Source organism: Atractosteus spatula, chromosome 17, assembly GCF_055471065.1.
Source record: "Atractosteus spatula isolate fAtrSpa1 chromosome 17, fAtrSpa1.hap1, whole genome shotgun sequence".
NCBI classification, from domain to species: Eukaryota; Metazoa; Chordata; class Actinopteri; order Semionotiformes; family Lepisosteidae; genus Atractosteus; species Atractosteus spatula.
This window is the reverse complement of record NC_142722.1, coordinates 13,727,936-13,750,166: the sequence shown is the minus strand read 5'-3', so window position 1 is coordinate 13,750,166 and position 22,231 is coordinate 13,727,936. Positions and strand designations below refer to the sequence as shown.

General features: G+C 45.4%; 1 protein-coding gene across 1 annotated transcript in view; it reads right to left on the bottom strand.

Annotated features, from left to right (window-relative positions):
* Nucleotides 1-22,231, bottom strand: part of LOC148819178 (sarcoplasmic/endoplasmic reticulum calcium ATPase 2a) — a 46,510-nt gene that overhangs the window by 3,341 nt on the left and 20,938 nt on the right. The window contains exons 6-17 of the mRNA XM_088936117.1: nucleotides 11,519-11,599; nucleotides 10,070-10,155; nucleotides 9,146-9,610; nucleotides 6,520-6,608; nucleotides 5,099-5,201; nucleotides 4,341-4,472; nucleotides 3,936-4,055; nucleotides 3,447-3,665; nucleotides 2,609-2,944; nucleotides 2,256-2,476; nucleotides 1,472-1,674; nucleotides 612-697 (exon numbers count right to left, since the gene is read on the bottom strand). Of these exons, the coding sequence (XP_088792243.1) occupies nucleotides 612-697; nucleotides 1,472-1,674; nucleotides 2,256-2,476; nucleotides 2,609-2,944; nucleotides 3,447-3,665; nucleotides 3,936-4,055; nucleotides 4,341-4,472; nucleotides 5,099-5,201; nucleotides 6,520-6,608; nucleotides 9,146-9,610; nucleotides 10,070-10,155; nucleotides 11,519-11,599 (2,141 nt within the window). The remainder of the gene's footprint in view (nucleotides 1-611; nucleotides 698-1,471; nucleotides 1,675-2,255; nucleotides 2,477-2,608; nucleotides 2,945-3,446; nucleotides 3,666-3,935; nucleotides 4,056-4,340; nucleotides 4,473-5,098; nucleotides 5,202-6,519; nucleotides 6,609-9,145; nucleotides 9,611-10,069; nucleotides 10,156-11,518; nucleotides 11,600-22,231) is intronic.

Below are 22,231 nucleotides of genomic sequence, written 5' to 3'. Positions count from 1 at the left end.
GTAAAAACCAGGCCAGGTGGGCTGAGTGTCCTCCTCCTCTACACCTGTTCAGAGCGTCAAATTCCACACAAAAAAAAGACTCCCAAGGAAATCAGACCGAATAAAACCAGGTGGAGTCACTTCCGCAACACAGCCCTTCTCACTGTCTCCACTCCAGAATTGTTCTCCAACCAATTCCTTAATTGATAAGCCACAGCATCTATAAAGGGGTAGTCCTGCTGTAACCCCAGCGTCCCGGCACTCTTTACGAATTTCCAATAATATGCCTCACAGAACGTGCAACTCTTAAACTGTGGAGCGTGTAACAGCCAGCTGAAGAAAAAATACTGAGTAATGAAGCCCTATAAATAATAAAGCCCTCTAAAAACTATGACCATCAACTCTTTGAAAGGTTAGCTGGCAATGGTACAGATCAAACCATAAAGGAATGGGGGGCAGACATTGGACTTGATGGGTCTGTTTTCAAACTGTAGGCAGAAGAATCGTTACCAGTATTAGAAGTCCGTGCTTGCGCTGCTGAAGCATTTAACTGGGGTCCTTTCGGGAGAGGGAGGGCAGGGCACGAGAGGGAGGGACGTGCCGCAGGGAGAGTGAAAGGACCGGTCGCTTACCAGCTGGTAAAAGGTGACTCGGGGCCCGTCGTCTGCTGCCATGAACCACCAGGCGGCTGCCCCCACAGTGGCAGCCCCCACGTAGCCTGCAGAAAGATTCAGTAATGAAGGAATACAATGAATTTCTGTACAAACACCGATACAACTGAAACTAACACACTGGATCCTCTTTCCTGATACATGCAGATGCACACACTGTCAGGTAGAGCCTTCTCTTCCCCATAAAAAGGACAGCAGGGCCCTGCTAATCTCTGTAGACATTGGTCTGGACTCTAGAAAGTGATTCCATTCACAAGCAGCTCTGGACCTCAACACCTGTCAACACCTGAAGCTGTCACTTCATCAGTAATTTTCCTTTGACTCCACATCACTCACACTAAAAAAACAAGTCACATTTTCTCAGCTGAAAAAGGGTTAATTATGTAAGAAGTTATAAATAATAATAATATAAAAAACTAATATACATTTATTTTTATTCTTACACGAAATACTGCTATTTACACTTTTCAGTTTAGAAAACTGCTATCACTGTACTTGACAGTTTTCACTTGAGTTTTCAGAAGCCATTATTTGTCTCCGTTTCTCCTTTTGCTCAGGCGATTTCTTTGAGGTTTAAGAATCACGGAGGGGTCAATCTTCATTAGAAGAGCATTTAGAGGGAGAATCACGGAAAGTCATGGTCAAGAGAAAAGGGCTTTATACAAGTGGTCACCATGTGTCACCCTGGGCAGATTTACCTAAGCTCCTCTAGATGAGAAAAATCAATCATGTTTTAAGCCTGTAAGTTTAAGCCTGCCCTTCAGTCTGTGCCCGCGGGCTTCAGGACCCCACACGTCTGCACCGAGCCGACGGGCACTCACATCCGATGGCCAGGTATCTGAAGAAGAGCCAGCCGGAGATGAGGGGCTCGCGGGCGTTGCGGGGGGACTTGTTCATGATGTCCAGGTCGGGAGGGTTGAAGCCGAGGGCAGTGGCTGGCAGCCCGTCCGTCACCAGGTTGACCCACAGCAGCTGCACGGGGATGAGCGCCTCAGGGAAGCCCAGCGCGGCAGTCAGGAAGATACTGGAGCAGAGGACAGGGGGGACAGGGACACACAGTCCATCACGTCTACCGCCACTCAGCTTCTATTCACTAGCGCTCAGGAAGACAGTGGTTTTACAATGCTACAAGCTGGGACACAGAATTGAAGGAACTGCGGTTCCAATTTCTAAGACCAGTTAATAAATCTCTGTAACACAAATCTATTGACGTTACAGAAAAATTTGACAAATTTCAAATGGGGCACAAAATCATGAACTGTCATGTTTGTTCCACAAACTGCACTGTGATTTTGCCCTTCCTGCTCACTAGTCACCGTAATGACTAATGAAATGTGATGTATGAGCAAATATAAGTTGCGCAGCAGATATTTCTACGCAGAAATGTTCCAGCATGATCTGCATGCAGAGTTAACAGGTAGTATTTGTCGGCAAAACCACCTCGAAGTCGAAAGTAATATCTCTATTGGATTGAAAAAGATGTATTCACAAGCCTGTTTAACCAAAGGAATTTTAACCCTATTCTGAAATTTTTATCCTTAGGAAAGGACGATGCAAATGCTAAACCAGGTTTGAAAATGCAGTGTGGTAGCTCTGTGCTCTCACCAGACGACCTCGCCCACGTTGGAGGAGATGAGGTAGCGGATGAACTGCTTCATGTTGTTGTAGATGGCCCGGCCCTCCTCCACCGCCGCCACGATGGTGGAGAAGTTGTCGTCCGCGAGCACCATCTCGGAGGCGGTCTTGGCCACGGCCGTTCCCGAGCCCATGGCGATCCCGATCTCCGCCTTCTTCAGCGCAGGAGCGTCATTCACACCGTCGCCCGTCTGCGGGGCACAGGGGGCAGAGAGTGAGGAACAAGAAACGCTTCCCCACACGGAGGGAAGAGGGAAGGCCTCCAGACTCCAGGTGGAAGGACAATCCCTCCCCCACCTTCCCCCCCAGACGGTCATGCTCACCATAGCAGTGATCTCGTCGAAGGACTGGAGGAACTCCACAATCTTGGACTTGTGGGAGGGCTCAACTCGGGCGAAGCAGCGCGCGTGCATGACGGCGTCCCGCTGGGCGGCGGGGGACAGGTCATCAAACTCGCGACCCGTGAAGGCCATGAGGGACACGTCGTCGTTCTCGCCGAAGATCCCTATGCGACGGCAGATGGCGACGGCGGTGCCCTTGTTGTCGCCCGTGATCATGATGACCCGGATTCCCGCCAGCCGGCACAGCTTGATGGAAGCCGCCACCTCTGTCCTGGGGGGGTCCAGCATGCCCACGCACCCCACAAAGGTCAGGTCCGTCTGGGCACAAGAACCAGAGCCATCAAGTCCCATTCCACTCACTAACCTACCTTCTCAAATGTATCAATTAGCTTAGATTGCTGTATTCCAATTATGAGGATTTCACCTCATCAGACAGCAGATTGTCTGCCGATAACGGTTTGTTTTATTTTGAAGCCCTTACACTACAGAAACCATTTCCATCTCATCTGGAACTAATGAACGGGTCAAGTACACGACCCTAACTTATGGTATGGAGCATGTCATTCTTTGAAGCTGGTTTATCAAATACACAAGAGCAAGGAAAATTGTTACTGAAAAAGAAAACATCTGTTTAAGTTAATCTGCAGCTGGTCTTTTCTACTTGCAAGCTACTTAGCACTGCATGCAAGGTGCAAGCTCTTTTACATGGATGAAAACAGAATGCCCAGAAGACTCGGACTTACAGCACAGGTGCAGTCCTGCCCTCAAGTACTCTGCAGTGAGAGCACCTGCAGCACATCCAGAAAGGCGGCGCTCTTACCTCGTACTCGATGAAGCGGGCAGTGTCCACCAGCACCAGGTCCTCCTTCCTCAATGGGTTGTCTCGTGTGGCCAGCGCCAGGCAGCGCAGGGTGTCCTTGCCAGTGCCGTACTCCCTGATCACAGACATGATCTTCTCCTTGATGCCCGCAGTCATGGGCACTTTGGAGCTGCCCACTCGAACATGAGTGCACCTGTCGAGCACTCCTTCAGGGGCACCCTGTAACACACAGCAGAGGCACTGAGGAAGTACCCTCATACACACCTACCACACATGGCTTTCAAAATGGACTGGTTTCAACACTTCAGAAACTGCTGAATCAAGACTACATCAGCAGAGGAACGCTGAACATTCTGGTTTTAAAATTCATTATAAAAACATGCATCTTATGATCCTGGATGGTTATGTCAACTGAAGAAAAGCCCTTTTGTGGAAATGCTGACAGAGACCAGAGAAAAGAGAGGGGCAGCACGTGACAGCTCTGGTTACCTTAACAAACATCTTGCCAATGGAGGAGCGAGCTTTGTTGGGCGTGCAGTACACAGACATGGACTTCCGGTCTCTGGAGAACTCCAAGGTGAACTCCTTCTTCATCAGTTGTTTGATCACCTGATGATTGACAAAGAGAACTCTTTACCACCTTCACACAGTCACTTGGGCTTGAAGGGCAGCCCCACAGAGGCCAGGCTGCATCTCCAAAAAGGACTTATTCAAACGATGCCTTTTGGCACTACCTGACACTGACCTCTAATGTGCACAAACACTCAGCGGATTTTAAAGACATTTTGGCTACAGAGCACTGGAGTGTTAAACTTTCAGGGACAGAGCTTCGGAGCTTGGCAGGTACGAGAGACAAGCTGACCATTCACCACGTCGGGGGACAAGGAGACTCACCGAGTTGCAGGCATTGGCTCTCTCAATCTTGGTCAGTCCTTTCAGTTCGGTGTCAAAGACGTTCATTTTCTCCACAAGGCAGGTGAGGGCTGTCTCGGTGGCCTCCCCAACTTTCTCATACACCCCTTTTGTCTGCAGGAGAGACGGCACCAAACTTAGAGGAGCCACTCAAGGAACAATCTTGTGGTGACTGACGTTCCTTTGAATGCTTTAAGAGCATCAAAGCATTGGGTGCTGACTGCATTACTCTTAATGCTTTAGCTTCAAACAAAACCAGGGCTTCATCTCCTCATTCCCTGGAGATTTAGTGACCATGGTCTGCTGAAGTGAAGTCAAGTCAAGTCGGTCACGATGTCACTAACCCCATCAGCTTATAAATCTATATGATCATGTCTGTCCTGCAGCAGAGAAATTACAAGATACATATTGCTGAAAAAGAAAAGAATGAACAGGATGTTCCTCCCTCAGAATGGGGCTATAAAAACCAAAACACACTGCTTTTCAATTAGTTATCGAACAAACACAAGTGCTGTGGACAAACACAATGTGAAGGCAAATGTAAGAATCTAGCTATCCACCACCTTTAACATGGGAAACATTGAAGCAGGACTCTTATTTACTGCACAAGGAGATGTAGTCTTAGAATCTCAGAGCGCATCATGGTATTGACAGTGTCAATGACTTAGCCCTCAGTCACAGCTTTATCAAACCTTTCAGTCACCTAAGGACCTGCTGGAGAAGCAGGCTGTTGCACTGACCTCATTAAAATCCAGGGAGGAGTCATTGCAGAGAGCACAGATAGTTGCCAGTTCCACTAAGCCATCATACTGAGAGGTCTTCACCAATTTTCCATCTTTAAACCTATAAGAAAGAGGAAATTGATTTTGCAAATGGTAAAAGAAACGACAAAATCTGAATCTGGTCTTATCTAAGTCTGCATCTGCTCCACTCTCATGGGGGGGGGGGACCCTCTGTCTTAAAATCTGTGACACAGCTGACCATCCCCATTTCAGAACTCCAGACGAGTATCGCCCTGAATACACCCGGAAATCCAAACTCCTCACTCCAATACCATGGAACTCTCCAACCACGATAGGACTTTACCAGATTAATATGAAATGGAGGGACAATTTTAATCAATTTCAAAAGGACCTTACAAGTGCAGGTCTTCATTCAAAACTAGCAGGGAGTATCTTGTTCCCGAATTCTTAGAAGCATTATTTTATTTACCAATACTTATTTTAGCTATTGAGGATGTATCTGAGCCATTCATAATGGTGTTAGCTTTGCATAGAAAATAAATTGTATTAAAAAAAATCAAGAACTGTCTTTTTGTCCCTCTATGACCTGATGGGAGCTGAGAACTGCTTATGAACCAGGAGCCCAAAGACAGGCCTTTCTAAAAACAAACCAGAAACTCAGAGGTGGCTTTGAAAAACAAGCTCAAAGCTCACATGCCAAGTCAATGCAGAATCTATCCATAACCCATGCTTAGTTTACAAGATGATCCGTCATGAATCGTCAGAACCTCTAAACCCCAGCTACTATATAAAGTCCACATATATTGTACTACATAAAGTTTTAGACCAACGTCCAAAGGGAGTACGTCTAAAGTAAGGTTTGCCAGTACCAACTAGCCAACACAGGACCAGCACATTAATTTCATTACACAACAGAAATAACCCAACTAAGTCCAGTAAACCGTGAACAATCCCCACAAAATGAAACGTATTAAAAAATACCACCATGTCCAACATCACAGCTATGGTTCTAACCAGATGAACTTTCAATTCACAGCAGCCTCAGCCATTCATTGCTCAAAGGGTCAGGTTTAGAATTCCAGGTAAGCCCTTTTAAAGAACCCATTTGAGATAAACTGGGAATTTAAGAAAACAAGGAATGAAATGGTCTAGAAAATATTAGGCCCACCGAGTATATTCGCTTTGTGCCACAGCTATAATCTTGGATACGTTTTCAAAGCGGCAAAGACACTCCCACATACTCGACCTGGGTTTCAGATTACTAGCCCACGCGAGCTGATGGCGAAACGGCCACGTCTACGCCGCTCACAGACACAACTCGGGCTTGCGATCAAAGCTCTGGACAGACCCCCCCCCCCCGGGAGCGGCCTCACACCTCGGTGAAAGGGCACAGCAAGCAAAGAGGCGTGCACACTCACACTTCTCCCTCAGGGGCGTAGGTAGATCCCGTGATCGTGAACTCGTTGAGAGAGCAGCTGTCTCCCTCGGTTTTGTCAAGAATGAACATCTGAAAGAAAGATCGGAACAGTTGCAGCAAAACATGAGACACCCTCAGGTTTTTATTCTGATATTTGCTTTAAAAGGTGATATCATTTACTTAATGAAATTCAAGGATATTTTCAGGATACGAATTTAACCAAAAAGCTCTAAAAAATGAATATATAAACTGCACTCTGAAAATGTTCATCAAGATAAATAATTGAGGCCTATTTCTAATCTACAACACTCATGTACTATTTTACTTCTAAAATAGAAATAAATTGCATTACATTGAACAAGTGGTTTCTTTTCTTAACACTTTGGACTGTTTATGGCTACAGTTCTCCGTCACACCTAATTGAAATTAAAGACATTTTGCATTATCTGTTGTGTCATGTGTGCACATCAGTTTGCTTTTCTTGACAATGACCTAGATTTAACAAAAACAGTTTCTTTAGTTCTTAAAGAGCATTCTGTTCTTATTCAAACAAACTGGAGACCCCGAGATGTTTTCTTTTAAATCATCCTTAACTTACAAAGTTGAAATCCCAGAAAAATGCACAGGACAGTTTTTTATATTGGTTTCTTTCACACATTTTCAGACAGGACGGTGTGCACAGAATATTCTGGAAGGCTGTACATACACTCGGAATCGGCAGGGGAGAGGGAAAACTATTCCGCACAAGCAAACGGGTTCCTCAATTGTGAAAAGGTGATGGAGGAGGGAGAGTCTTCAGGTGCGTTCGAGTTGAGGGGCGGAGGTAAGAAATGCAGTAACAGGTGGATCCCTGCGCTTTTCTAACTAGGCCAAGTCTTGATGTAACCTGTAGCAGCAGGATAATGATCCAGCATGAAGTCTCACGCCCACTGAGAACGGCACTTGTTTCAGTTCCTGGGGGAAGCGAGCGGCAGGGCTGTGTTTCTACTCCCGCAGGAAGGCCCCCGCACTCCGCCAGGCAGACGGGCCTGGCTCTTTCAGCCAGCAGCGCCATACGGGCTGACAGGGGACATTCATCTTCCCGACATCGACGCTCGGCGTAGAAAGACGAGATCCATTAAGGACAAAGGAGCCGCGCGGCTCCTCTGCCGCCACAGGGACCGCAGGGTGGAACTTCAAAGAGCCGAGACGTCATCTGCTAAAAATGTAAATTCGATTTTGCACAGGCTCACTAAATTTAGAACCGTCTATTTTTTTTTAAGAATCATGACAGACTGGCAGCCATGTGAATCAGGATTTCACATGAAACCCAGTGCTCACAATGCTCATCCATGCCAATTGCCCTGCCTTGGATCAAAGCATGCTGAACAAATCAGAACGATTTACAATATGTAATGAGAAATTATACATACTTTTAGCCATGGACAAAAAAAAAGTGGCTTAGACGTTTGAAATCTCCACACTATTTGAATTGGGATTCAGATATTACTACTTTTACGTTTCACGTGCCTGACAATCTAACTGATTTCTGCAGGGTACAAAATGCAAGACTGTTCAGTGTTTTCTTCATACATTGAGCTTTATAAGATGACCTGAATGTCTTTTTTTAGCTGTTCTATTTAAATTGACGCTCTTAGTTTAGCAGTACCTCTGCTTCCCATCAAACCGAAAAAAAAAACAGACAAAAAAAGGGGAAGGAAAAAAATAATCTTGCTCTTCTTGGAGAAGTCATTCCAAGTTCCAGATAGTTGCCAGCTCAGATTCCTCCGAAGCGAGAGGTGGGGAGGCGCGGGGCTGAATGAACGCCTGTTTAGCTGACAAGGTCAGTTACGCAACACCACTGCAAGTAACCTGGCTGCTGAATACAGATTAGTCACAGCGCCGTGGAGCAGCGCGTTTCTCCTGCGCCAGCCCAGGGCAGGCCTCGTGCCTCAGCACAGTCCCCCCCCAGGGCCGAGACGGCATGTTCTGCCCCGCCTGACCGGGCAGCAGGACTGCCAGCCTCTCGGACAGCTCGTCATCGGAACGGAGAGTTCCTTCTCAGCTAACTTATCTGGCTAAATAAAGGATTATTTCTAAATACTGGATTACAGCAGGGCTAAACCACTCAGGTGGCTCCAGACAGGGCTCTGTCACCCTCGGATGCAGGTGTTTTGTGGTCACAAACACATGGACATGCAGCACAGGCCGAGTGCTAGTGCATGTTCAATCTGTAGAAACGCACATGGATGTGCAATCCACTCTTCTTAAACCTTTATAGCATGGTCAGATAAGATATAACCATGCATGAATAAAATGCAGTGTTTGCTTACTTGTAATTATCTTATTAAATAACATCAAGAGAAGGACAAGAAAAGAGTATCCATTCTTGACTACTGAACGGCGCTCTTTAAAATCAAGTTGTGTTATGCCGTACAGCATCATACAGCATTCTTTTTCCACCCCTCTATTCTGGAATTATAAACTGGGACTTAACCCGGGCAGCTCTAAAGCAACTCGGCAACCTCACTGGAACCTGAGGCCAACGCCACATGGTCAGTATCGAACCCCACTCCCACCTGGCTTTGTCAAGTGTGTGCCGTCAGTCACAGAAAGGTCACGGCAAGGGCCCTAGCATCAAACCTCACCCTGCACACGGACATCTGGTTGGTGGTAAGAGTGCCAGTCTTGTCGGAGCAGATGACAGAGGTGCAGCCCAGGGTCTCGACGGAGGGCAGGCTGCGCACGATGGCGTTCTTCTTGGCCATGCGGCGGGTGCCCAGCGCCAGGCAGGTGGTGATGACGGCGGGCAGCCCCTCGGGGATGGCGGCCACAGCCAGCGCCACGGCGATCTTGAAGTAGTAGACGGCGCCGCGGATCCAGGAGCCGCCGTGCACGGGGTCGTTGAAGTGGCCGATGTTGATGATCCACACGGCGATGCAGATCAGGGAGATGACCTTGGACAGCTGCTCGCCAAACTCGTCCAGCTTCTGCTGCAGCGGCGTCTTCTCCTGCTCCGTCGAGACCATCTCGTCGCGGATCTTGCCGATCTCCGTGTTCACTCCGGTGGCGACCACCACGCCCACCGCCTTGCCAGCCGCAATGTTGGTACCCTAGGAAGAAAACGGCTGTCATCACCACTGCGCCCACGTGCCCAATTCTGCAGGCAGCAAAGCATTCTGGGGAGAACGTCCTACTCTCCCGATTCCATGAAGGCAGACAGTCCAGAACAGAACACGATGCATCGCATGAAAACACTGCAAGGACAAACCAGGAAATAACTGATTTCAGAACATTAAAAAAGATCCCATCCCTCTCACAGGGAAAGCACAATGCAACGGGGTCACAACAAGGCCAAAATGGATAAAATACCAGCACTGGACTGGTTATTTAGGGAACAAGGACTTGAAAGTTTAAGCCCATTGCAAATACAAGAACCCCACAGAGAACCCCCAGAGCTACTCATCTGCTAACAGGTCTGTAAAGTTTTGGGTTTTTTACAGCTCTCTAAAACAAACCCCAAAAAAAATCAATTATTCAACTCTAAGGGGCATGCCCCAGGAGATACATACGGAGAAGAGCATGTTCTTCTTGTCCTGGTTGACAGCGCGGGGATCGGGAACAGGGTCGGTGTGCTTGATGACCGAAACCGACTCTCCTAGAGCCAGGGAAGAAACAGAAGTGGATGTCAGACGGAGCGCCAAGAACTGACAGCTTCACTCGGCACTCCCCTGCTACAGGGCCACTCTTTCAATTCAAGATGAGCAATTTACATCCGGGAATCCTCTCAGGAATATACACGGGCTGGAGAACAAGAGGTCACTGTGTAATCTTAAATACCACATCTCCTAACAGAAAGATATGCATGCACAATAAAAAACTTTTCGAACTGCTACCAATTATAGGGAACAGCACGGTAATCCGTTCAAAGTACCTGTGTTGATACAGTGGATGGGCCCAATGGCCTACAGATGAATCAGAAGTCACTGAAGTCTTCACGAGGAGAAGTGAAGTGAATTCCTTACCATCACTATAAGCTGCATCAGCAGACCATGTTAAAAAAAACTAAATTTCTTTGACATTTTATTGAAAGAGAGCGATTCCAGCATTTCACAAACGTGTAGCCTAGGGACCACTAAAAACATCTGTGATATAATTCCATCTGTATTATAAATCTAATTTGGATCACTAAATCTGAAACATAATTCAGGATCTTGCAAATAAAATTAGTGTCATGTACCAATTCAAGTGAAGAATTCTTCAAAGGCAAACACCATCATTAGGCCAAAGCATTCAATTACTGACTTAGCTCATTCTTTTGCGGTGGCCAAAGTCTGAAGCAAGTTGCAGGATATACTGTGGAGTATTTCGTTAAAAAACTCAGCTACTGCATTACACAGAAAAATCTCAAACGGGTGAAACGCAGTACCTCAACAAGCCTCAAACAGCTAATTTTCGAAGTGTGCTTGCGTTAAGTCAAAATAGGACAGGGACTGGAGCCATTTTACACCCCAACCATCCACACAAGATCTTGCTTTTCAAAAAAAGGCCTGAAAGAGTAACAGCATTTAAACGAATAAGAGGTACTATGACAATTCATCTTGAGCATAGTGGTGATTTCATGACGCACATCACTGATTTTCCATGGATAATGAGAAGTTTATATGTAAGCTTAAAATGGATGTTAATAGCTTGTTTTAAAAAATGAAAAGCTTAATCCTGGAAATGAAAATGTCAATTAATGAGGGTACAGTGGAAAAAAAAAACCCTTAAGAACAGTGAGTCACAAGTCACCAGTCCTTAAAACTTTACAAATGTTATCAGGACAGCCGTTTGTGGTGCCTGAGAATTTTAACAAGCTTCTACAGAGGCTCCATTCAAATCAATTAAAGCAATGCAGCAGCTCCCTACTTCAGCCTTTGATTTTGATGGGATCCAAAATCCAATTCCGGAATCTGCACTGGCCCTCATCGAATACCATGGGTGGGTGAAAACAAAACACTGGAAAAAAATAAAGCTACCTGTCAGAATAGACTGGTCTACTCTCAGGGTCGTGGACTTGATTGAAGACAATCTAATGTCTGCTGGAACCTTGTCTCCCACTGAGGAAAAAAAAAAACATGACAGGGGTTAAAATCAAATTTTAAAGAAAAACACGCGCCTAGAAAAAAAACTCATCCCATGCAAGAGTAACAGCTGAGGTACAATGGAGAATTCATGGAGAACCCCTACTCCAACCTGTCCTCCAATCCCCCATAACCCTTCAGCCAGTCAAGGAAGTTCAGAGTGCAGCAGGTCTGTGGCTGTGCACAGGCTGTAATGACATCAAGCATCAAGCACCTGTTCAGCCCTGTCTCCTGCAGCAGTCTAGCTGTAGATCGGCAACAAATTAGAGTGATCACTTTGACAATAACTAATTGACCTGCCACATTAACATGCTTCTGAGGAGCCACTCTGGACATTAGGATGTCTCCCCTCCTGTGCACGTTATATAAATAAATGGTGCCCTTTCACAAAGCCCCAGGGTCATGTGGCTGTCTAAACGACAGTCAGGAAACCAAAGGGATAATTTAAGTATTAACATTGCTGTACTGGAAGAACGGTTGGGAAAATCGGTTTCCCTGATGAAGCAATCAGTCAGTGTCAGAACTGAACCAATTCTCCGGAAAGAGTTGGAGCTGGCAGATGTGTTATTAAATGTACACTGGGCAGATTATTTTGTGCAAAGACTAAAAAGCTCAAATGGTTAAACATACAAAAAATATGCAAATAGGATTCAAAGTAAGGAACACCAAAGTGTTCTCTCAATTGAAATACAAATACAAATTCCAAATCGGGAACATGCACAGCTGCTGTGGTGATCCGTCTATTTGCCTTCCTGCTTTTTCCGAACCTTAGCCCTCGGCTTCAGAAGACAAAAGGCAGCCAAAGAAATATCCTCCATTTCTAAACATTTTCTGTGCATCTTAATTTCCCACACCCTTGCAGGATGCAGTAGGAAATACATCCTTCCTTTCTTTTACGTACAAAGAAGGGTGTCCTGTGGAGTGTAAGACACAGCGCAGATCTACAGTATGTATACATCTTACCATTTCCTACACTGTACATAAGAGGTGAAACCTTGTACCTGCACTTCAAAGGAAGTAGTGACAAAGCATTAAGTATACAAGTATCAAAGACAAAAATGCTGACTATCACCCTTTTAAAGCTCTCTTTAAGAGGCCGCCAATAAGATCAATAACGCTGCAAAATAACCTCGAGCAGGTCACACTTATTCAGAATCTGATGGGTGCTTTCTGCTAGCAGCAGAACATCAATAAGAGGTCGCAGGGCGGCACACCCTTGACCAGACAGCTTTCTGAATTCTGCTCAAACGGCAGGGGAGGTCAGGAGAGGATTTCAAGTATCAAAGCCATGTGAAAGGCAGGGGAGATTCACATTTACTGGAGGTCCTTCACTACCCACAACAGGAAGTGCAATTGCACCACACACCGGGACCGGAAGGCACAGAACCCCCAACAGCGAATTATGGGTTATATGGATTCAAGTCCCTATTCTCCAGTCCTGAGTTCAGGATTAAACATGAAAGAATAAAAGACATTATTGGAATACTAATGCTTTATTAGTCTTCCCCTCTCCAGCCTGGAGTGGCAGAAGCGAAGAGAAATAGCATTTTAAACAGATTATATTCTGCCCAAAACATGTTACCGATGCCAAACAAAAATGTGTATTTACAGCATTAGTTTTTAAGCTACACTGTTTAACCATCATAAAATAGCTATAAATTCAGGCGACACTCATGGTTTGATTAGAAAATCAAGACTCGCCGAACAGTGGTTTGATCCATTCCAGGTTTCTTAAGCCTCAGGTTCTAATGCAGACTGTAATGCAGATCAATCGCTCCTGTATGCAAACTCAAAATCAAGCTAACAAACCTGAAATATCCAGTGTGCGGCACTGAGTCGCTGACTTAATCAAGGCTTAAAGGCAATATTCTAACACGTTCAGATTCATCATGATTATGTCACAAACAACGATGTAACTTCCCCTGATGAGGAATGAATCTATGCTGCCACAGCCCTCCCCCAGCCATAGCGAAGCACAGCTCTCCTTGTCCCCGTCAGGATTCAACCGGCACAGCACTCTTGCTAGACAGCAGATAACCAGTCCCGTGCTTTACAGCGGCCGGTTTCACAGGAGGCCGACGTCACAGCTGGCTCAGCGCACCAGCGCGACGTTGAGATCAGCAGGGTCAGCACCTTCCTGAACTGCCAGTTCATTCAGATTCTTGGAAGCATGTCGGAAGCTCACCAAAGCTCTATTGTTTCCTATCAATCACAGATCTTGACTGTAAGAGGCGACTAACTTGAAGTCAGAGTGGTGTAAGTCTCATTAAATAATTGCCTGGTACATTCTAGTTTTGTATGGGTAGCATTCAATGTCAAAGCCACTGTAAAAGATGTATCCAATACAAAAACCAAAAATTAAAAACATACAAAGTTCTCACACAAAGGGTGCAATTGATACCAAATTCAGGAATTTAATGATTTTCTTGCAAAATCTCGCAACAGCACAGCAGCACCTATAAAGTCAGGGATCCCATTTCAAACCGAAATCACTTCTGCTACCAAAAGGGCGAATAGCTAAATAAGAAAATCCAAGCCTGTTCATGAGCACTGTTCAAACTCTGTGCTGTAATGACAGGGCAGAAAATGAGACAGATGCAAGAGATTTCAGGGGGAAGCTTTTTTTTTTAAATCAGTACGGCAGACTTAACACCTTCTGCCAGCCAAGCTTTAAAAGAGGCATTCAGCCGAGTTTTGACCAAAATACCTCCTCACTTTGAAAAACGTGGATCAATACACATCTATAGTTTAAACTGCAGGAAGTAAAGAGCAGTTTTGCAGCAATAGCGTTCAATTACTCCACTTGCTTCATGCCAAACCTATTGTGGGGTTTTTCACAACATATTACTTGCCATGCTAATCATCCATGAAAGACTTTAAAAACTGAAAGCAGGGGATAACGCAAGGTGGTCTTTTCTGCACATGAGGCTATTCCTATTTTGCTCATCCTACTCTCCCACCTGGTCATCGGCTTTCCAGAAACAATGTCTTGCCCTACTCGTAAAAATGGTCAGCAAAGGTATTCACCCACGAATAAAACAGGAGCCCGACATCAGAGGAAAAGTAGCCACAAGAAAAACAGAAGTCAAGAAATACCATTTCCTTCTCCCTCAAAAACGTTCAACAGCTTCAGAACTAAATATATCCAATAAAAATATTGTTTGAAAGTCAGTCTTTAAAATACAAAATACACTTGATTTCAGTGCTGGCTCTGTAGGACAGCCATCCCTGTTGTGCCCCGTTTTTAGTTTTTCTTAAAAATCCCAGTAGTGGCCACTGCTACCTGAAGCACGAGCCAGTGAAAACGCTGGGATCTGTCTGAAGAAAATTACAGCTTCCTCACCCTGTGCCTTGCCTCTCCTGGACACACAATGAAATACAAGTTCCTGTCATGTGCTTTGTTGAAATACTAGACACCATTATACAATCGAGACATCTCGTTAAGGCAGGCATGTCAGAACCAGACTGCCCAATTGGCGGAAATGAAAAATGTGACTCTCCCAGGTAAAACTGCACAGTGCTTGTTCCTATGTGGGTGAATTCAGGTGCAGGTTATTTGCATGAAAATGGAAAACACTTTCTAATGGAGGTTAGGAGGTCTAATGAGGAAGGAAACTGACTTGTAACCACAAGGTCTTCGGTTCAATCTCCTGCACAAACCCACTGTGTGCTGCTATGAGCAAATTGTTTTAAGATCATGTTCAGGACATTGAACAGGATATAAAAATAATCTCCAGTTGTAAGTAAATCTGAGACAGCAGGTGGCAAGACTTGACCTCTGGTCTTTCGGTCATTAAATGCCATGGTATTGTTTTGTACTTAGTTATAAACATCTCCCTTTGGGAAACCCCAAATGGCATTTTCTGTTGGAGAACCGAATAAAATCAATTTCTGTGCACTGTGTACACCCGAGCCGGGGGGGGGGGGGGGGGGGGGGGGTTGGGGACGGGACATTACCACCTTAATAACAAAAAAGTTAGGAGCTTTCAAAAACAATTTTAAAAAGGTTTCACCACAAAGATTTCTCATTTTCAGGATCTGGAAGTAATTTCTTATTTCAAATTCCACTGTCTGGTTCAATGCATGAAAACTTGTCAGAATGCAGCCTGAATTTTAAAATCTCCCCTCTGCTAATACTGATAGTGCTGAGTCTTTTCAACACCTACTAGGCACTGGGGGGACATTTGCATATTCATCTTGGAGAGTGAACAGAGAATTGTCATAACAACGATGGTTTAGTCAGAGCCAACCACCAGATCATTTCCACAAAAAAAAACAAGCATTTGAACTACAGTTCTAATACCAACCACGTGGGAGAGAGGAAAAAGTCAGAAAAGCTACTGCCGGATTCCCTTTTCAGGCCCGAGCAACATGAAAACTAATCTAAGCCCTCATGCCCTTGAGCAGTGAGAAAATAGCGTTAGACAAACAATGAGCAGGGCCAAAAATGGGAAAACTATTTCAATATGTTCCCCGATGCTGTGATCAGGTTTAAATGTGGACACACGATAGCAGCTGGCTTCCAGCTATCACAGTTCCACGGGAACAGCGAGCTAATACCACAGAGCAGCAATCGTCAGGGCGCACGTCAATCTCTGCGCACACATTGGAACCTTTTCCACTGGCTCGACAGCTGAGCATCTACAGCACTGCGCTTCTGTCATTACACGACTACCAGGCACAAACGCACGCACCGCAAAGGAGACTCTGCTGGGTCTTCCACAACACCCAGTGGGCTTCCCATCAGAAAGCAGACCCCGCTGCTGTGGAGTCATACCCCCCCCCCAGATGGGAACTCTCTTCTTAGTGCTGCAAAGTTTTTTTCCCCCCCAAATTTGACCAATCTGCCCCACCACAACTAAGTAAAATCTACTGAATTTCCACATATCCTTTACATTGGATGGAAATTATCCCTCTTCCAAAGGCTTGTTTGGAATGGGGGTGGTGCAAAATAGAAAACAAGCTAAATTTAACCAAAGCTATACTACTGCGATATTTCAGGCTGGAAATAACAGGATACGAAGATTAAGGGTTTTTAATACAAATGTAAAGATAGACATCACTTTCACTCTGAGCCATCACTCAGCTGCAGCTTCCTGCAGCTCAATGTCATTTTGAACGGCATCATATACAGTCAATACAAAACTACTCTTGTGGAACAATCTGGGTTATGTGCTTTTAACCACATTTTCCTTACAACAATTGGATTGATTCCTGGTAGGTTTTTAGTGGCAATCTCGGAAGCCGGAAGACTAAAAAGCCAGACCTGCTTCAGAACCCGAGCTCATTGCATATTCTAAATATGTGAACCAGAACGGGTTCACCAATTCGGTAACATGCTAAAGATGGATTGAGCTGAAAGCCATCACTTATCACAGAAACCTCTTATGAACATTCCCCCAATTACTGCAAGGAATGGAAAGTTATCCTTAAGAGAATGGAAAAGGTCTGCAGACCTCAGGGTAGCTTTAAAACGTACTGCAGGGTTGACAAAAGAGATTGCCGTTACAAAGCCTATCCCATTTCAGTTCTGCAAGATCCGGGCATTTGGATTTTACCCAACAGCAGATGGCAGGTGTTGCCTGCTTATCTTATTGTAAGTAAACCTGCACAGGCATACGGGTCAAAATATTCTTGGATTTCATCAGCATGTATAGGCAAAAGGTCAAAATATTCTTGGATTTCATCAGCATGTATAGGCAAAAGGAAGAGACTGCAAATTAAAAAAAACAGACTAAACTGTTGTGCCAAAGGAGTAGCAGCAGTTTTGCTGACCAGCCTCTTGGTAGTGTCGTCAAGCAAAGTGGTAAATAGAAAAATGCTGGAATATAAACCCTAAGGAAATATTTTTAAAAAAGGTTTAGCCTAACGCCTTATCTGGCCCTCCCTCTTAGTGATGTTGCACAACTTACGGAAGTTTGTTTAGCAACATTTCCTCCGATATGACATGCCTTTGATAAAAGGAACAGCTCAGAGAATGAAATTCTGACTGCAGCCACTGAGAAAAGAAATGAGCCCGACTGAAATGTGTGGATCGAAAAGTCATACCGGCAGATTCCGAGGTCAACAATTCAAAGATGCAGCCTGATTCGACCAGCAGATTTCAAACAAAGATTCTTTGCTTTGATTTCCTGGATTCCGGTTTGATTCTGGTCTATGTAACAGCGGTGCACATTACACACAGTTTCCTACGTTGGGGTCTAACCGATATGCAAAAGTGCTTTATGCAAACAGCGGAAAAAATGATACCAATGATGAGGACCACCTAAATCTTACAATTAGATTTGACTGGTAAACGCAATGGAGCTGCCAACGCTTAACGCCAGTTCATGTATCTTTTACCTTGAGTTAAGTTTAAAGATTCTCATGCATGCGGCTTTAACATTTGATTAGGTTGGTTTCTTCCTCACTTAAAGCAAAACCTATACAGCCCAAGCTCTCACCGTTATTAAACACGGAGTCTTAGAATAAACAGTCAACGCACTTACACACAGGCCCGATTCTGTTGAGATGTCTAGACCTTTGTGTAACAGTGGGCACTAACAACTACTTTGCACAATTTTTACATGAAAACAGCTAGGGGAAAAAGCAAAGGAGGGGTTTGCCAGGAAATGATCACCCCACAAGAGTTAATGACGAAAGGAAGACTAAATATGGTTTTGAAGAGGACTCCTAGCATTGCTAAATTTTTCACTGTTTTTTTCCCCCTACTGCAGTTATGACAATGGGCAACCACACAACACACACACCGCTGTGAAAAGGGCTCACATTTCCAGTGGTTAACCTATCAACTCTTGATTTCTATTTCCATTTCTTTGTTCTGTTTAAAAGTGCATCTTTGCCAATGCCTTCTAAAGAACTACAAGCAACAAATTCTCACTCTCCTTCATTCCAGGACAAATTCCTGGATGAGAACAGACAGACTTAACTGGAACGCTATTTGAGTGAGGTCTACATACTGACACGCTCAATATATGTTACAAAAAACACAAAGCCACCAATAATTTTGATTTTGAAATTAAAGGCATGATTTTCCTGCTTGTGAATAGCCGAGCCTAATACTTTCATGCCAGTCCTATGCAGAGCAGAGGTGTTTGGACTAACACCCGAGGTAGGCAAACGTGCAGTGCGTGTTCTCTTCCCTCACCCAACTCGGTCAGCTTCAGAAGACAGGATGACCTAGAAAGAATGGAGGCTATAAGAAACAAGACCCATTGTAAACCACAGGCCTCAAGGTGGGATACATCAGGAAATACTGATTTTACACGCCTAGGTTACTGCATGGTGGTCATTACTATGAAAAAACAACAGAAAAAAAAATGGTTGACTATAAAACTGTGGTGGCCTACAATTTCAACACCAAACGCTTATAAACCATCTTCAAGTTTAAGATCAGCTTTAAAATGCGAACACTGATGAAATGATTGCACGTGCCACTCACTGAAACGGTGCTTCTATTTTCAATTTCACACAAGGAACTGGGCCTGCTATTCTTTTACTGCATGACGTCCGATGAACCGCAACACGAAGTCAGACGCAAACAAGGTGGCGTGGCTCCACAGTCCTTCTCATCTGGCGACAGGCATGGTGAGGCAAGCTCGACAAACATGCCGTCACAGGTCTGCACGGCCTCTCCCATTATTAGGGAGGCTCCTGTTGTTCCTGTTCCTGCCGGCACCGTGCTCCGCGGCAGATGTGCGGGCAGGAGAGGTAATCCTTGCTGAAGCAGGGATTCTATTTCGGGAGCGGTAAACGGGGACGTTCCAAATCCAAGCCCTGCCCGCGTGAACGCTCACCGGGTTCCCAGCGAGGACTCCGCCGCCACCGCACACTAAAAAAGGGTTTTCAAAGATTTTCTACTCCCGCACAAGAGCTGCTTTCCCCGAAACGGAAAGGCGTGGAAGGACTGAGCCGATATCAAAGTATAAGCCACAAAAATAAGGAAAAGCCTCCACCCGGAGCTTAAACGGCTTTGGAACACGTACTGGACATGGGAAACGGAGCAAATGGGGCTATGAAGCAGAACTTCTCCTCTCGGAGTGGGCAAGCGCACCTCACATCTACTGCACTGATCCAAGATCGTGTGCAACGACAGGACAGCAAGTCAGAAAGCCACCCAGCTGCACCTTGACCCGCCGCAGAATAGCGTGGTTTTTAGACAAATCCATCTCCGTGGCCTCGGCTGCCCCCCACCTGCAGTTCAACCCGTCGTCTCCCATTAAGAGGAGGCATAAAATACCAGAAGTCCTTGGGTTGCAGAGCTCTGATCCAGTTCCTCTCTACAAACACTACAGCGTACCCAGCTTGTGCTGCAGACCAGGAGATGACATCTGAACCTCCCCACAGCTCCACAGCAAGCTCTTGATGATCATGTGCAGCTCATCACAAAGCCCCTAAGTTTGAAAGGGCTGATTTATCTCCGGAGACAGTCAGGCACATTTTCTAAGGCAGACTGAAAAGTTTCTTCACCTGGGTCAAATTGGAACTGATCAGTTTCAGCAACATTTCAAGCGTGTAGGTCCAAAAGCAGAACCTGTTATGAACTTGGAATAAGCAAATGGGTTGTATCTGAGTCTACAGCTGACTCAACTAGGGCCTACTCACTTCACACAACTGCTATATAAAACATGCTCAACAAGTTTCCATTTCACTCAGGAGTCGGATACTTTTTTTTTTTCTCTGCTTTTTTTTTCTTACAACACCAGACAATTTTGGAAAACAGACACCACCACTCAAGAAACGCCAGATCTGGTGTTTACTACAGTTCATGTGAAAAAGCACAAAATGCAGACCTCTTTACTTTCATGAAAGAGAGGCACAGCCATCTGCTGTGCAAATTATTTATCTGACTAATCTGCCAGCCTTTAACTCTTACATCCTGTTTCCACTAGCTCTGGCTTTCAGAGTTTTTTTTTCCCACAGCAGCTCTGGTACCTTCATAGTTTAGATTATGAAGTACTACAGAAATGTTGAACCGAACTTAGAAGATTGTTTGGGTTTGCGACATGCTAGATTCATGGTCAGATCTGGATTGGTCTAAAACAGAGAGGAGGGGGAAGGAAGAAACTGCTGGGGCCAGGGGTGAAGGGTCAGGGGTCAGTAGAATCCTCAGGGCAGGTTTGGCTGAAGACCAACAACTGCGCTTCAGGGAAGAAGACAAAATCATTCCACGCAAGTCAGGTTGCAGGACAATCCGAAAGATGAGCCGAAAAAAGATCAGAACAGATCAAGGGCCCAGGATCTCAAAGGATTGAGGGTTTAGCGCTGGTTAGAAACATGATTCCGATGACAATACCAAAGCACAGATGGTTATAAAAGTACTCAAGAAAGGCCATATCTTCAGCATTCCTCAAAGGCCTTCTCAAGAACTGGTGAATGGTTATTGCCTAATGATGCGTATTCCCACTCACTCAAAAGTAAACTAATTTTCCAGATCGACCTTGATGCTCATAAACCAGTTTCTTGAGGTCGACGTTTCAGCCTTATTTTTGCTCCCTCCTAGAGGCACAGGAGCACCTCCCAGAGCAGCAGTTTAAGGTTTCTGGCACTTTCGCTATGCAGCAATGGGTCACGGCTCCCCTCGTTAGCAGTTCCTAGTCATTAGCCTCCTAGGGGTCAAAACTACTTTTCTGCGCTTTCTGCTGCCTGCCACCAATTACTGGGAGTGAAGCTCCTCACGTCTCACTGCCTCGCTAGAGATGCTTAAGGTTAAAACTCTGGTCAGGTTCTTCGAACTGAACTGCAGGGGAAAAAATATAAATGGTGGTGGGGAGATGGCTGGAGGCAAAAACTTGCCAGCAAAGTTTTCCAGCCCGGAACTGCTTGTGGTTTTAATTTTCTTCATTGACCTGACATCAGTATTCAGGCGAAGAGAAAACTCCAGGCTCCCTAGATTCTGGAGTCCAACAGATTTTGAAAGGGCACTTCAGAAGCAAACACCAGACGATGCAAGAGGGATCTCTGCTGGTTCAGCTTTTTTCTTTTTTTAAATAGACTTCAACTGCAAAACCCCCCTACTCATTTATTTATAAGGCCATTCTCCTGGATACCAGACACCTGGCCCATTCTAACACTTGCAGTGGCTCTAGGTGGTGACAAGAGATGCTTGCCAGGCTGCACAAAATGCCACATGCCATCCTGGGCGTCTGGAATCCCAAGCCAGCAGTGGTAGTAATGGGAGGGGGGGGGGGGTGCTGTACCCCTGAGCATGCTCTGCTGTTGCTACCCTACAAGGTCATCTTGCTCTCTGCAAACAATGGGAACAGCTGGTTCCCCCACACATCTCCCTGTAGCTCGTGCTCAGGGCAGAGCTACTCGTTCCACATGTTCACACCAGCATGCCCGTGCCTTCCACTGAGCCAGCGCGCGGAGGAGACGACACAAGGCTGGAGGAACACCCATTTCTAAAGAATGAGCCATGAGCAGAAAAGAACTAGATGGAAGGCTGTTTCTCACTTCTGAAAGAAAGCGGCAACAGTTCAAAGGGTCATTTTCCTTACAGTTTTCACAATGCACAATGCAGCAAGGTCAACCCCAGGCACGGCAGGGACAAGGCCTCATTTGCAGTCTGCTGGCCGCGTCCAGTGCGCGCGTTTCTGGGAGGACACT